The sequence below is a fragment of the Dromaius novaehollandiae genome, chromosome 4 (assembly GCF_036370855.1).
Source record: "Dromaius novaehollandiae isolate bDroNov1 chromosome 4, bDroNov1.hap1, whole genome shotgun sequence".
Lineage (NCBI taxonomy): Eukaryota > Metazoa > Chordata > Aves > Casuariiformes > Dromaiidae > Dromaius > Dromaius novaehollandiae.
In genome coordinates this window covers 77492550-77507527 of record NC_088101.1, presented here as the reverse complement: position 1 = coordinate 77507527, position 14978 = coordinate 77492550, and the positions used below count along the sequence as shown (strand labels likewise).

The 14978-nt window shown below is 38.4% G+C and overlaps 1 protein-coding gene across 4 annotated transcripts in view; it reads left to right on the top strand.

Annotated features, from left to right (window-relative positions):
• DOK7 (docking protein 7) overlaps window positions 1-14978 on the top strand; it is a 70197-nt gene that overhangs the window by 12916 nt on the left and 42303 nt on the right. For all 4 annotated transcript variants that reach the window (XM_026121939.2, XM_026121940.2, XM_064511486.1 and 1 more), the window contains 2 exons: window positions 4471-4590; window positions 12332-12439. In XM_026121939.2, the coding sequence (XP_025977724.1) occupies window positions 4471-4590; window positions 12332-12439 (228 nt within the window). The remainder of the gene's footprint in view (window positions 1-4470; window positions 4591-12331; window positions 12440-14978) is intronic.

The window sequence follows — 14978 nt, the reverse complement described above, 5'->3', positions numbered from 1 at the left end:
CCCCCCCCCCCCCCCCCAAGCCCCAAAGCCTTTGGTGCTCTATCCAGATAGAGGGAAGCCATCTGAGATAGTGCTGAGATTTCAAACATTGAATCTAGGTATGTTTTCAAGAAAGATAACACCAGATTATTCTTAAGCAGGGGAAAAAGCATTTAAATTTTGAATTTCTCTTGCTGTTGATATCACAATTACCGCATTGTACTGCGAGAGATCAGAAAATTCTTTCTTCTGTTTATGGCAGCTGCAGATAAGTTCATCTCTGGGGCAAAATTCTTCTCTCCCCCTCCCATGTCCCTGGCCTCTCTGTAGCGGAAGCTCAATAATGTGTGCCATTTGCCAAAAAAAGTGGGGGGCAATTGAGAGGCTTGCTTAGAGGAACAGATTAGAGGAGGGGAAAAAAAAAAAGCCTTTTGTTTGCCTAGTTCCAGAGCCTAGTTTGAAGTTGCCTTATATTTTTCACTAGTGTCTCCTAACTCCTAGAGGAGAGGAACTTGTAGGGCTCCTGGCTGCCCTGTTTCAAAGAATAAGTGATACTGCTGCACTTGGCTGCAGGATGAACAGGTGTACTTCTGTGATCTCTGATATTTTGGTAAAATGGCTTTCCTTCCTTCATGCTAAAGACTTCTGCAATGGGCTCTTAAAAATCATTCTGAAATAGTGGAAGTGGCTATGGACATACTGGAAAGGCCAAAGGAGAAGAGCCATATAACAAATTGGAATTTTCTCAAAAGTTAAAGTAGTAGAGATGATTGACCTGGAGCAACATCTGGAATTTCTTGATAGATACTGGCTTGAGTAGATGAAAATTTCTGTGTTAATATACAGATATTGTTCTGTTGTTGTCTCATATATAAGCCTACTGCAGACTGTAAACTGTATTTTTACTTTACTATTTTGTTTTTAATAGCTGTGCTCATGTCATAGTTGGCAATAATGGGAAGCCTGACTAGCATTTTCAGCAGAGAGGACAAGGGCTGACTGAGCCAAGTAGTCCGAGATGCCTTCTAAAGGTGGTCCGTAGAGACATAGTGGTGGAACAGCATGGTAATTGCCATGAACTGAACTGCTGTGATTGGTACCTGTCCTGTAGCTAAGAGACTTCAGGCTCCAGCATTGTCTGGCAAGTGCTAGGTGTAATAACTCATGGTGAATGATTGGCTCTTCCTAGCTGGTTTCACAGATAGTGCGGCGATGTAAGTAATTTTCTGGTGCTGCGCATTTTCCTGATGCGATTACTCAGAGGTTTGCTTTTTTTAATGTGATGAATTAAAGTCAAACATTAAGCAAGGTTTAATAATACTTGGAAGTTTTGTGAAATTGGCAACTTCTCTTTAAACATTTGGGGGACTGTACAGTGCTGTACTGCTAAATGCCACTGAGGACTGGCTTAGTGTTTCAGCCTTGTGCAACTGGTTTCTTTTCGGTAAGTCTCTTACCCCATGGAGAGAGAATGAGCAAGCTCTTCAGTCTAGTAAACAGCTGCATGGTATTACAGTGATGCATACCGCATATTCCTCGGCTTCCAAATGCTTGTGCACCAAATCTGTTCCAACACATGACTGAGATGTATAATTTCTAGTAGAGAATTTCTCAACTGTTTCTTTAACACAGAGTGAAAAAATAAAGTAATTGCTGTTTTTTATGTATATGTTTAAAGTATACCTCAGTTAAACACCAGCTATTCATTCACCTCTCCTGATGTGCTTCGCAAGGACCCCCCAACTTCTTTCTTTTCAATCCAGTTCTATCTAGCAAAATAAGAAAGAAACCATTTCCTGTGAGAGTTGATTAGATATTATGGTGATTATGTGAATAACAGACTCTACAAAGAAATATTTTATGCATATGTATATATTAGATTAGTACCCATGTGCAAATGCATATACATTATTTGCACAAGTTATATAAGGACTGCCGTGCTTGTTTTTGGGATTTCCAAATATATGATAGTTCTTTGGAGAAATCATCGCTTCTGTTAATCTGCCAACTGACATGGAAATGAATTTTTGCACACATATACTGTTTTTGGTTCTGTTAAAGGCATAGGGTTGTAGAGGCTCTTGAATTTAAGTAGGAATTTTCTTAATAATACTAATAAAGAAGTTTTCCCGAGTATACTTCAGCAATCTTCTTTTCCTGAATGACCACATGGATGTGTAGGATTTTGGCAAGTTATCAAGCCACGTAGTCCATAGCTGTGCTTGAAAAATAAATGTTCTCTGTTACGATGTCTCCATATCCTGCTTGCTTTTGGTGCATGGGATGGGCATGTTGTGTGTCTAGAGCCCAGCAAATCCCATTTCCTGCTCCCTCAGGAAATGCGTGTCCTATGGCTTCTGGCATCAGTGTGATTCATGGGGGAAGAGTCTTAAGTTTAGGCGAACTGATTTCCTAGGCTTCCTTAGTTCAGTGGGGAAAGGAGAAAGTGGCTCAAAGCAGTAGCTAAATTTTGAATAATTCTTGAATACACATTTTGAACCCAGCTTCTTCCGCTGCAGAGTTCTATGACTCTTAGTCATCTTTCGGGGAGGGGAAATGGGAGGTTAGAGGGCAAGACTGTGAATGAGTCACAACCCTAACCTCTGATAACATACTAGTACCTGTCAGGCTGCATAATTAATGTTGTAATCTCCTAGGTGGCCTTTAACAGTAAAGGCAGTGCACACACATGTGCAGTGAGAAAATATGGGACAAACTTGCTTTAAAGAAGCAATAAAAATAGGAAAACAACATCAGAGAAATGCAGAGGAAAACAGGCTTAACTCTGGGTTACTCTTCCTGTGCTTGTGTGTGTGTCAGTCTTCTGAGTTGTTTGAACATAGTGTTAATATTTGAGTATCCTGAGTCTTGAGTAACGTGTTTGAGACCTTGTACTCTAGAAATGATTGGCAAGCTAACCTTTAAGTATAGGTATAACTTGTACCAGCAAGTCAATTCTAATGCCCGAAATGAAATAAACTGTACCAGGAACAGAGTTTTTCTTTCTTTGACCAGAGCAGTGTTGACCAGTAAGATTTGAAGCAGAAGAAATGTGGTGGAGCAAGAAATCAAGTTATGAGGATGCTGCTAGCAACATTGTCTTGAATGGGTATAAGCAGAGCACAGGCAGAGACTTAGATGTGACATAAACTGAGAATGACATAAGGCTGTGGATCAGAACATCTTATCTCCTGGGTGGTTAATTTACTGCTTGCAAGCTGGATCTAATTTACTGAAATAGTTTATTTGCTTTGTGGTCTGTTCTTTGCTGTCCCCTTTCTCTGAATCCCGTAGTCCCTTGTCAGGCAATCAAAAACATATCATTGCTTAAGTGAAATAGTATCCTGTTTCATGTAACTGGACGTGTGTCTGGAGTGTGATGGGAGGTGCAGGCATTTTGGTCAAGTTCAGCTCTGCTGCTTTAGGTAAAAATGTCAGAAATACACATCTAACTCAGAAGAGACAAGAGAGACAAGTACAGGTCAAACTGATGCCCAAATTAGGGGCCCAAGTCCTTAGGAGAGCAACATGCAAAATTTTACCGCAGGACTAAGACTGGATATTCTGGTTTTCTAGTGTACGTGCCTCTGGTGAACTGGCAGCACTTCTTAAAGGTGTGTATACAAGTTAAATTTCTATTTATATCTGATTATTATTTCCTGAAGTCGCTTGTTATTGGGGTGCGATGGGGGTGCCTTTTGCCCAACAACTTAAGGTCATCAAAAACCAACTATACTTTTTTCCTGGTGTGAGTCACATTTGGACCGATAACTTTTCAAATAAAATGTTCTGTGGAGCATTTTTGTCTTGTGTGTTGTCCATGTAGCCATGCAGCTCAGAACTTTTTTGTTTGTTTAGTGATTCTCATTCTAATTTGGTTAGGGCTATACTTGATGAATGGAAAGCAAAATATCAGAATAGAGCAAAGGGTGAAGATCCGATGACGTGGAGTCATTTTATGTTCTGTTAATAGTAGGTATATATGAGCTGTCTTGGTAAGCAGGAAAATGGGTGAAATAGCTACTCATTTATAATATAATTCAGCAATATAACCCAAACCTGATCCACTGTGACATAAAAGGCTGCTCTTCATTACAATTGGGTAGAAGTAGAATTAACGTGGTTCATATTGATGGATACACTTTCAGAATCCCTAACGTTTGCATAGCTAAGGTTTGATCTACAAAGTTTCAGGTGTAACTAAGAATTAAAAGACCCAGGCAGTTGTTAGGCACATGGCTTGTATTTTGTCATTGTTCTAATTGCCCAAGTGTCAGAAGATTAGCCTAAATGATTAGGTAGCTATTGAATTTATGTGTATTTTGATGATGTAATGTGTGCTGACCTGAAATTTTTCTTCTTTCTTTTTTCTGTAGAACTTGTTGATTTCTGTGGATATGCCAATCTTTGGATTGGCATATTATAACTTCAGCTAAATACATTTCTCATGTACTGAGGTAAAAAACATTTTTATGCTGTGCTTTCTTGCAGGGGCTGGTGTTTTTTTCCTTTCTTGTGCTGAAGGAGAGCAGATCAGCTTTCTGTTCGACTGCATCGTACGTGGCATCTCCCCGACGAAAGGCCCTTTTGGTTTGCGTCCAGTCCTACCAGGTTAATATAGGAAGTATAGAGTAACCATGCAAAGCAGCAACTTGTCATGTCTAGCACTTATTGCTCTGATTGTAATAACAGCTTGCAGACACCAAGGGCATAGAAAGTGCAAAGTGGTTTTCATTCCAAAATGTCACAGTATGAATTTACCCGTTGAATGTACCCAGTTTCCGCTGCTGCTCTGGCTTATTCATATTTCTGATGATACTGCTAACTTTAGCCTTCTCTTATTTAACAGTACTAAAATACAGTAATTTGAATTGAGATGAACCCTAACATTTAGTTTTAAACTTGCACAGTTCAATTTGGATCCATGTCTGAATTACTGTTTTGATAGTTTAATAAACTGAAACCTGGAAAACTAACCTTCTAGGGCAACTCTGAGTTCATCCCGAAGTCCTGCCAACCTTAGAAAACTTTTGTCAGGCCTCTGGATCACATTACAGTTTTGCAGCTTGAGCTTTTTATTCTAGTGTGTGAGGATTAAATTCCTTTTCCTATTTCATGGTAAATGCTGCATGCACTGTAACATTCAGAGAGGAAATTAGATGGAATCATAGTAAGCCCTTTTGCCTTTTGACTTTAGCAGATGAAATATAATACTGAGTTGGAATGACTGTGTCAAACAGGGCAAAAGTGTGAAAAATGAGATTGCAGAAAAATATTTGTGAAGTGGCTGTGGGGAGGGAATAGGCTGTAAGAATGGCTAAGGATGAGACAGGATTTGTAGAAAACATTAAGAGTTTCTGTTCAGGTGTTAGGCAGATGATAAGAGTTTGACAGTTTTATTGCTGTTAAAAGCATGAAGATAATTAATTGTGGGAAGGAAATGTGAAGGAAGAGATTAGGTCTGGATGTGAAATTTGTGGAAATGAATTAAAGTTAGTTCAATTAAGGCAAATGCAATACATACAAGGCTCAGTTTGTCTTTTCTTTCTCATAGTTGTAAACACCAAAGTGAATAAAATAACCAAGAAGCACAGTAGGCAATAAAACCTCATTCTTTTTATATGATGATGCGTGCTCACATTGAACTAAGTGGAATGTAAAAAAAAAAAAATCAATACTGACACTTAAAACTTTGCCAGTGAAGGCATATTTTTCTACATTTCTAGAATAGTATTATGCATATACAACTCCAAATCTTTCATTTAGCAAAAATGTACATCTAGAAAAATTATGCTCCCACATTACCAAATAAGGTGTTCTGGATTACTAATGCATATTATTCTGTTATCGTTGTAAAATAACTACTTGGGATTTTTTGATTTTTTTTTTTTATGGCACATTCTCTCAATCATAGACTTTAAGAAAAATCTCTTTTTAAGAGAGTTTAGAAGTAAATTTGCTTTTGCATCTTATAGTTATCAGTTCAGCCCTTGTGTTTGTGCGTTAATATACATAGCTGCATACCACATTCCTTTCCTTTCTTCCTTCAAGAAGTCTGACCTTGCTAAGTGCATGAAGCAGATGGGGGAATATCTTGGGGGTTAACTGGTGATTTATAGGGAGGGAAGCCCTCTTTTCTGGGATCTGTCTTTCTTGTCTCATCTGCTTCATGGACCTACCACTAAAATGAGATGAAGATGCACGTAGCAACTAGATATCGCTTTGTTTCCCTGGACAGGAGCAGTGGCATCCATTCTGTGTTCAATAGGGAAATGTACTGTAGTTTTTGTAGGCTCCTCTGGGGCCCCTTTCCCAGATACTTTGAGCCCTATAACTTGTATTTTCCTGTACTTTTTTTTTAAAGCCCTTGTCTCTCCCAGTTTTCTGTCACCCCTTGTATACGTGCCCCTTCATACAACCTTTATTTTTTATGTTCTCCCCAGACATTCATTTATTATCCCATTCAGAAGCTTGCACAGACTTGTTTAATGTGCATAGACATATTCAACACTGGTGATTCATCCATAGACTAATTTTTCTTATCAACTATGCCATTACACAGAATGTACTGTATTACTTGAAAAGATTGAGTCTCCACCAGCTGCATACTGTATCTGTCAAGAGTATTGAAATTAACCCAATCTGTTGAAAGTGATATGTTAAATAGGTTAATCATCTACACACCTTAGCTAACTAGATGAAAACTTGTGTTGTGAATTCTACCCAGAAACATATAGTCAATGTTATTGGTATTTACTGCAGTGTAGAGTGCTACACAGCCTTAACTGTGCTTTATGTATGCAATGTTCTGGTTTTATGTAATTTAATTTGCCTAGAAGCTTTCATAGGAAGCTGCTTTTTCTCCACAGTTTGTGTTTTGAATTTGGCTTCTTGCTTTTGGCTGTGCTGCTCCAACTACTTAAAGCATGGAATATGCTTGAATAACTCTTCAGTATTTTCAAGAAAGGAAAACACACAAAGGGCGTCTTTACAGAGAAAAGAACTTAATGTGGTGAGAAGAGGTTAGACTGACAGTGTTCTTGGACACAAATGCTCACAGAACAAATATGATCTAGGAAAGCAATGCAGTCAACATTTGCTTAGTCTATCTTTGGAAAAAGGATAACAAATAAAGCCAGTGGCTCCTTATGTACAAGCAGCTCACTTAATGATATACTAAATGGAGCACTGAAATATTTAAATATCAGCATGGAATTTATAGGAAGTGACAGAGACAGGATTGAAGAGGAGGACTGGAAAATGACCAGTTCTTTTATTTTTACTTGCCATAGTGATTCTTTAGACAAGTGTAAAATGCACCATATCCAGAATAAGCTTGTAAAAACTGCACATGCAAGGGAAATTTGCTCAAGTACAATATTCGCATGTGCACTTCAGGAATGCAGTTCTGAAAAATATAGCTTATTTCTTCGAAAGCTTGGTGTTCTTTTAATATGAATGTATTTGTTCACTTCCTGTATTTTATTATGTCATCTGTAAAATATATAATGAAAATACTGTGCAGTGGAACTTGACTGACCATTGCAAAGTATCAAAATCTGTTCTGATCTCATAGCTGACCTTATTTTGAGCAGGAGGTTAGACTAGAGGTCCCTTAAGGTCCCTTCCAACCTGAACTCTTCTGTGTTTCTATGGAAGTGGCTATCATATGAACGTGAATATTCTCACAGTAAAAATAATCCCATATGTGTACATCCAAAATAAAATGTAAAAGGAACATAAAGTTAGAAGGTTGTTACAGTTTACTACTGTGTGGTGCGTATTTTTGGAGCCCTTTAATGACGCAAAACTGTACCAAAATCCTCCCTTTGGTAACACTGTTGGCAAATTGGAAGTTTTGATTTGTTAAAGACTGCATAATCAGGCCTTAAATTTGAGGCAGATAGCACTGAGTGGGAATACAAAGGTAATGTAGATATCCGTAGACATTTGTAGGCAGCCTAGCATTTTAATAAATGACTTCTTTAAGTGGCAGGAAGTCATTGGATGGATTGTTTTTCCCCAGCTGCTAGTTGAAAAATAATTGCCATAATTGGCTACTTCTGTAGTTGTTTTTTTGTTTTTGTTTTTTTTCCCCTCTCCTTGGAGAAGGTATTTAGAAAGAAGACGAGAATTTTATGTTCTTGTCTTGACAGAAGTTTAGATATTGACAGAGTAATGAGTCACTGATTGCATGTTTTGTAACCCATACTGAATTTGCATGCATATTATTTGAGAAATGTTTATTTCAGGTGTATGTTACATTCCTTCTCTTCACTTCTAAGATTCCTCTTAAGTTGCAAACATGAACAAGGCAAAGGCCTAGCAGCCTATCAGTGGTGTCTTTTGTTGCATGGGCAGATCAGTACTCCACAAATCCGGCTAAGGCTAAAGGACAGTCTGGTCCTGCAAGCTGGAGAGACCCCAAGTGTAATGTTGATAGTCTTGATGCTCTCTTTTAATTTTGGAAGCTTTTCCAGGCTGCTCTGTGACTGACTGGAGAGTGTGCAGTGCTGCTTGCTGAGGATCTATCTGATGCTCTCTTTTTGTCGAAGCTTGATGCACCTTTGATCATTGCAAGACAGCTCTGTGGCTGCCTTCTGCAGTATCTGTACCAAGTGGATCCTCCTCAGACTTTTACATCTTTTCATTCCTCCAGACATCTTACAAGGTGTGGAGATGTTAGCATGAAGGTGAGGGTCCAGGTCTGATTTGCGAATGTACCTACAATTACAAAGGAAGAAAGGACAGATGTTCAGCCTAACTTATCTGACTTTGTTTAACAGAATAATTAACCGATGCTGCATTTTAAAGATGCATATAATTTGAAAATATCTTAGGTAGCTGTTGACTTAACTTGATATGATACATTCTTGTTGACAGGTGCTTGCCAAACAACCCTGGAGCTTTGAATCACTGTGAAACTTTATTCGTATATTACCAAAGTATTCAAAATCTCCCACGATGAGCAGCTGATGTGGCTCTAATGGGTATCCACCAACGTAATATAAAAATAAAATCTCCATCAGAGACATTTTTAGTCCAGCCAAATTTCATGTAATCCTTCAGCTTTGTCCCAAAGCAGTGTTTAAAGAGATTTCAATCACTATCTTGTAGAAAAGAATTTTCTTCATAGCAAGGGATCCGCTTCTCTTTTGGAAAAGATAAAGTGCTTCCTTAATTGAAGGGCCTGAGTGAATCTGATTTCTTAGGTTCCGTGGGACTAAATCACATGACAGGGTAGATTCGTCTAGAGTTTGGGAAATGAAGGTACCAATTGCACTTAAAATTGCTGGAGCTACTGTAGGATGTTGTGTGGGCAGGAGCTGTCCCAACTTCCTTGGACAGCTGTCTCAGTACTGGTCATGCTGCTGTTGTCCTGCTGAGTTAGTAATATGGCAGATTATTGCATATTTGTCTAGAGGCTTTGCATGTACGAAGTGTAGGATGATGCCAGCAAATTCACCTTCACTGTTGACGAAAACATCATCACTATTTTTTATTAGGCCTTATTTTTACACGTGTATGACAGAAGGTTATAGGTTCTGTTCTCCAGTAAAGGCTGTTCTCCAAAAGGTATAGGCCAGTGATTTCAGTCCTTAGTCTGATCTTGTAGCAGAATGTCCTGATTAGTGCTGGATAATCGATATCTGAAAATACTGGTATAAGAATTTACTGCTTCTGTGGGAATGATATTGTGCATGTTTTCTGTAGAAGTCTTGCTTTTTAGCAGAGAATTGAAATGATAATTTGTTTAAATAATTAAATTAATAATAATTGTCAGGCCTATGTGACAAAGGCTGTACACTGAGATTCCCTGTTGTTGGGTGAAATCTGTTATGTTCTGCAGCTGTGTATTAGCTGATATGGGAATTGGCTAGTAGTAGCAATTGAGCGTGTGTAATGCAGAACTTTCTCATTTGCTTTCTCTTCCCCTGCCTCTCCACCTACCCCCCCCCCCCCCCCCACCTTGTATTTTATTACAGGCCAGTTTTGCAGGATCAGTTGCTTGACTTTTTTTTTTTTTTTTTTTCAGTTACGCTATCTTTTTCTGTTTGCAAGAGGGATATCAGTTACTAAAAAAAACTAATAGTTGTGTATGTGCTGTAGTAACATTAAAAAAATCTGTGTGCAATCGTATTTCAGAGGAAAGTGGAAGATCTTTCCTACTGACAGCTTTTTGTTGTGAGAAGAGTTGGTGTCTGTTGCATCTTGGTTTGACTTACTTGTTGATCTGTTATGCCAGCTTTATACTCAGAGTGCTCCTAAAACCTCTTTGTTGAAACTTTCTGGATTTCAGGGCATACAGTAGAGGTAGCTGGTGCAGAGCACATTCTCAAATAGATTCAAGTAGCAGCCCTAACACTGTGTGCCACTGGGCAGATCCTTGCTTAGACCTGTCTGGGTTGCACTGTAGGTGCTGGTGGCTAAATCTTTGTATCTTCCTTTGGCAAAGATCCATATGGAAGTGATGAAGGTTTTGTCTGAGTAAGTGCTTACGCAGGTTGGAGCTAGTCAGTGCTTTGTATGAGTTGTATTGCAGGGGAAATAGGTGTTTGATATGGAGATAATCCATATCAAACAGTCTTCTTTCTTTCCTGTTTTGAAAGTTAGGTTTGGAGGGTGTAAGGCACTGACATCAAGACCTACGAGGTCGCTCTTTGATCTGGGAAATGCAGAGGTCACAGATGCTATTTTTCACAGGCTGTGATGGGCAAAGTTGCTCTCTCCCTCCTAGAACATCTTTAATTTTCAATATATGCTGCTGTATCAGGACTGTGTATGGTATGTCTGGTTTCTTTGGTAACCTCATCCAGAGTATGGACTGCCAAAGATGGAAAACGCCTCTACATGGGGAAGAAAGCTCAGTGTTGTCACTTTGGCTCCTGTGATGTGCTCAGATCTATCCAGGGTAGTTCAGAAAGTTAATGGGGTCAGGGAGGAGAGATGTGGCAGTTTGTTTCTCAGGTAGTTAATGAAGTAGGGATTCTCCTGGAGCTTCAGCACACATGAAAAAACTGCTTCCCCGACTGAGCTTGCTTTGACTGCTGTGTGCAGGTGAATGTTTACCCTCACATGTTGACCACACCAAACTCAAGTCTTTTAAAACGAAAAGACATGGGTTGAAAATGAAACTTTTTTTCATTATTTCAGCTGGTGGTTATTTTACTGATTCAGCCACAGCAATGTGTATCTCTGTTCACATCTTTTTTTTTTTTTTTTTTTTTTTTAAAAAAAACCCTCTTATTAAATGATTCAGTGATTAAATGATTTTTGTGGTATGCCTTTACTACCAGATTGATCAGATACGCGAGTGGCAGCTGTGAGGAAGCTAATCTATGTTTTATCTGTCATTAATTCCTTTCTGTATATAATTATATGGGCTACTGAAACTTCTGATAATGAACAAGTTAGCAGACCATTTGCAACTGCTGGACATGGCGCACTTTTCAGTGCTGTTTGCAATAATCTGTAAGATCCCTCTTGGGATGATGGCGATGATTGCTTTCAACATCTGGTTTTATTGTTGTGCCTGGTTGGAAACAAGTAGGTTTAGAGGAAACTGGCCTGTTTTCTGCAGAAAGTCCTTCCATGTTTTGTACAACTTTTGGTCTTTCTCTTCGTAGTAAAATGGAAGGAGATCTTTTCAGTGAAGCAATTTTAGCTGGAATGGCAAAACCACTAAAATGTATTGTAGGGAAAAAAAATGTATAATACATTTAAATGGTTTTTATCATTCTAACTTTAGTCTTATATTAAACAGGAAGATAGAGACCCACTAGAGGTTTATTTCCTCTCTAACTTCTGAAACTAATCAAACATTAAAGTGATATCTTTGTAAATAGATGATCTGTATCAGTTATGAGGATATCAAATAGTTTAACCGCTGTGACTTCAGTTTTATTATGTAGACTTGTACATTTAGTATGTGGTCTGTCTTAATGACAAAATTTCCCCTGAGCTCAGTGAAGTCAGAACTCCTTCTACAGGTCACATGTTGTTAGCTTTTACTGCTTTAGACCTGCTAGGTGCTAATTATCCTTGTACCTGTTGCCTTGAGTGCTGTGGTGTTCAGGAGTCTGTCCCTGGTGGTGACTCATACAGACTTTGGGTATGAGCTCCCAAAGTCTGTGACTCTTGGAATTATGACTGATTATGTAGCATCTCTCTGGGATGTGCCATAAGGCGGATTGTCCTGTATGTTTTCTGATCAAGATTTTCCCTCTTCTGTAATAAAGACCTAACATAAGAATACACAGGGGAATACATCTTTTTTTTTCTCTCTCTCTTCTTTTTACATGTTTTCCATGTCTCTTCTCTTCATTTATTTATTTTTTGTTCTTTTTCAAAGATCCAAGTACAAATCCAGCCTATTCAGAAGAGAGATTGGCTCATGAAGCTTTGCAATTAGAGAAGCGCTTGAGCTTGCTGTCCCATACAAGTCGCCAGGGCAGTGGAGGTAAGAAATATCTTTAAAGAAAAAAGACAAATGGTGTTCCCCTCCTTCCTAGTCTTTAGAAATTTTGTGTGTGTGTGTATAAATATATATATATATATATATATATATATATATGTGCGCACACACATGCACACACATGTATATAAAGTTGTAAGATGCTGAGCTTAAAAGAAAAGAAAATAAATGTTCAGGATATTTGATTTGGCTGCTCTCGTGGGGCAGTTCTTAACAGCATTGTGTAAAGGCCATTGATGTGGATTGGAGTTTTTAGCTGAGCAGAGTGAGTTTTCAATCAAATATTAATACAGAAAAATCCTTTAGTATGTTGAATCCTGCTGAAGTTGTGCATGTGCAACTTCAAAAGAACTGCGTGCATCAAGTTTGATACCTGATTAAGTACTTTATCTCACAGGTTGGAGTGAGTCAACTGACTAGTATAGTTCACACAGCAGATTTACAGGAGACTCTTGAAATAAAACCCGGGACTCCTGTGCTTTGGTTCTGTTTGTTGTTGTTCTTTTTCTTCATGGTAATATCTGTACATGTCCCTTCTGGAGTTGTTTACGTGTGAAAGTAGAATTGGTGCCTAGCACTAGGTTTGTAAAAGGATCTATGACCTGGACTGCCTGGACTTGTTTGAGAACAATTCTAGTTCCTCAAAACCTCTGGTTGCTCTAGAATTTAAAGTCTACAAGCCTAAAAATTGACCAGTAAAGATCATCAAAAGCTTAATTATGTGCTTCTGTACATATCCATGACAGCTTCAGTTTTGACACTGCTGAGTCATGTGGCTTGTGACTAAATTCCACTGAGACTTGCTGAGGTTTTTCTTAGTTATAGTATAGCTACTGCTTTGATGCAAAACAAATGAGACCTGATAGAGAGACATGACTATCTTTTATCCAGTCACTCAGTGTTTGGGAACATGTGGTCCAGATTCATATGCATCCTCTGCTTGAGACCACTTCTGTTTATGTGCCTGTTATTCTAGGAATGTCATAGTCCTCAGAGCAAGAGGAGTTCTAGAGTGGGGTTTTCATAATCCATTATTTGAGTTTTGCACAGGAAAATAAAATATTTGTGGGAAATACAATAGAAAGAGTATCCGTCTTGGTGTTCCTCTCTCCCCAGCTGTCTGTAGGTTTGCTGGGAAGTGCATTTGCCTGAATCTGGAGATCTAGGTTCTGCCACTGCCTTGGAGAACATGGTTAGAGCTCTACATAGTTAGAGCATATGCTACAGGATCATGAGAGAGCTTCCCTTCACAAGTCCTGCTACCTAAAATAGCTGATTAGGAGAAGTGATTTCAAATAAATTCAAGAATTTTATTTTTTCAATAAAAATATACAGTTCTTGTAAGCAGAGTAACTTTTGTTTCCCATATATTATTTCTTTAGACTCTGGATGTATTGCTTAGAAATATACTAATACTTTTGTATTTCATGCCTTCTGACTAGAAGGCTGTATAATTTCATCTCAGGACTTACTCAAATCAGAGTCACAAGCTAATGTCATGTAATGGCATTGGGGAAAAGGGAAGGATTGGATTTCACAGGATGAATGTTTGCTGTTCTGTGGTAGTATATATCTAGAATTACTCCACAGAGAGCAGGAGAATTGCTCTAAATATTTGTCCCAGCAACTGGGAATAGAAATAGTAGTGTAATACCGGAAGCTCAGGTCGTGCAAATCTATATGATTTGCAGTGGACTCTTCCTGCCCTACCTGGCGACTTGTTGACCAGTGTTTAAAAACAATATCTACAAAATGATCCTGCTGTCAGCCTTTATTTTCACATTGATTTTATTAAGGAGGAGGAAAATAACTTTGCGCATTGTATGTGCTGCCATAGGAGAATATTTCATGATGAAAGTGCCGTCATGCCCTTTCATGCCAGTGATTAATTTTTTCTTAAAGCAGATGCCTTGCATAGCTGTAGTCACCTGTAAAAATGTCCTTCTTGCAAGTATCAATGAGGAAAAAAAACTTCTTGCAGTATGTGTGTAAATGGATCTTGGGAGATCTTTTTCCTTATGGATATGGAAATGTTGTCGTAGTAGTAGTATTCTCATTTTTGTTTGTTCCAGTGATGTATGGTTGTGTTTTTGATATGAATATTATAGAGATGTACAGTGTAGTGGACATCAGGGAGCAGGGCAATCTAAATTGGATTTTATTTTTGCTGTCTCTTTAATATTCACTTTAATACCATTCAGGTAAGATTTAAATAGATTAAAAAAAAGTAAAACAAGATAATCATTTGGCTGATTCAAGCAGAAACACTGAAATCTCATGGAAGTCTTTGGGGTATAGGTGGTGGAAACTTTTCTTCAGAATATCCTCAGGTATTCTGAGAACATGGAACTTTGTGACTGTTCCCTGTGGTATACGATAGGAGTATCAACATTACTCCTGTACAGTCAGTTGGCTTTAAATATGGTTCAACAGGGGAGAATTGGGGGCATAAACTCTAAAAATGTAGCCCTGAATGTAATATGTTCCGCGATGTGATAGGGTTATGGTAAGGTAGTATACTGTT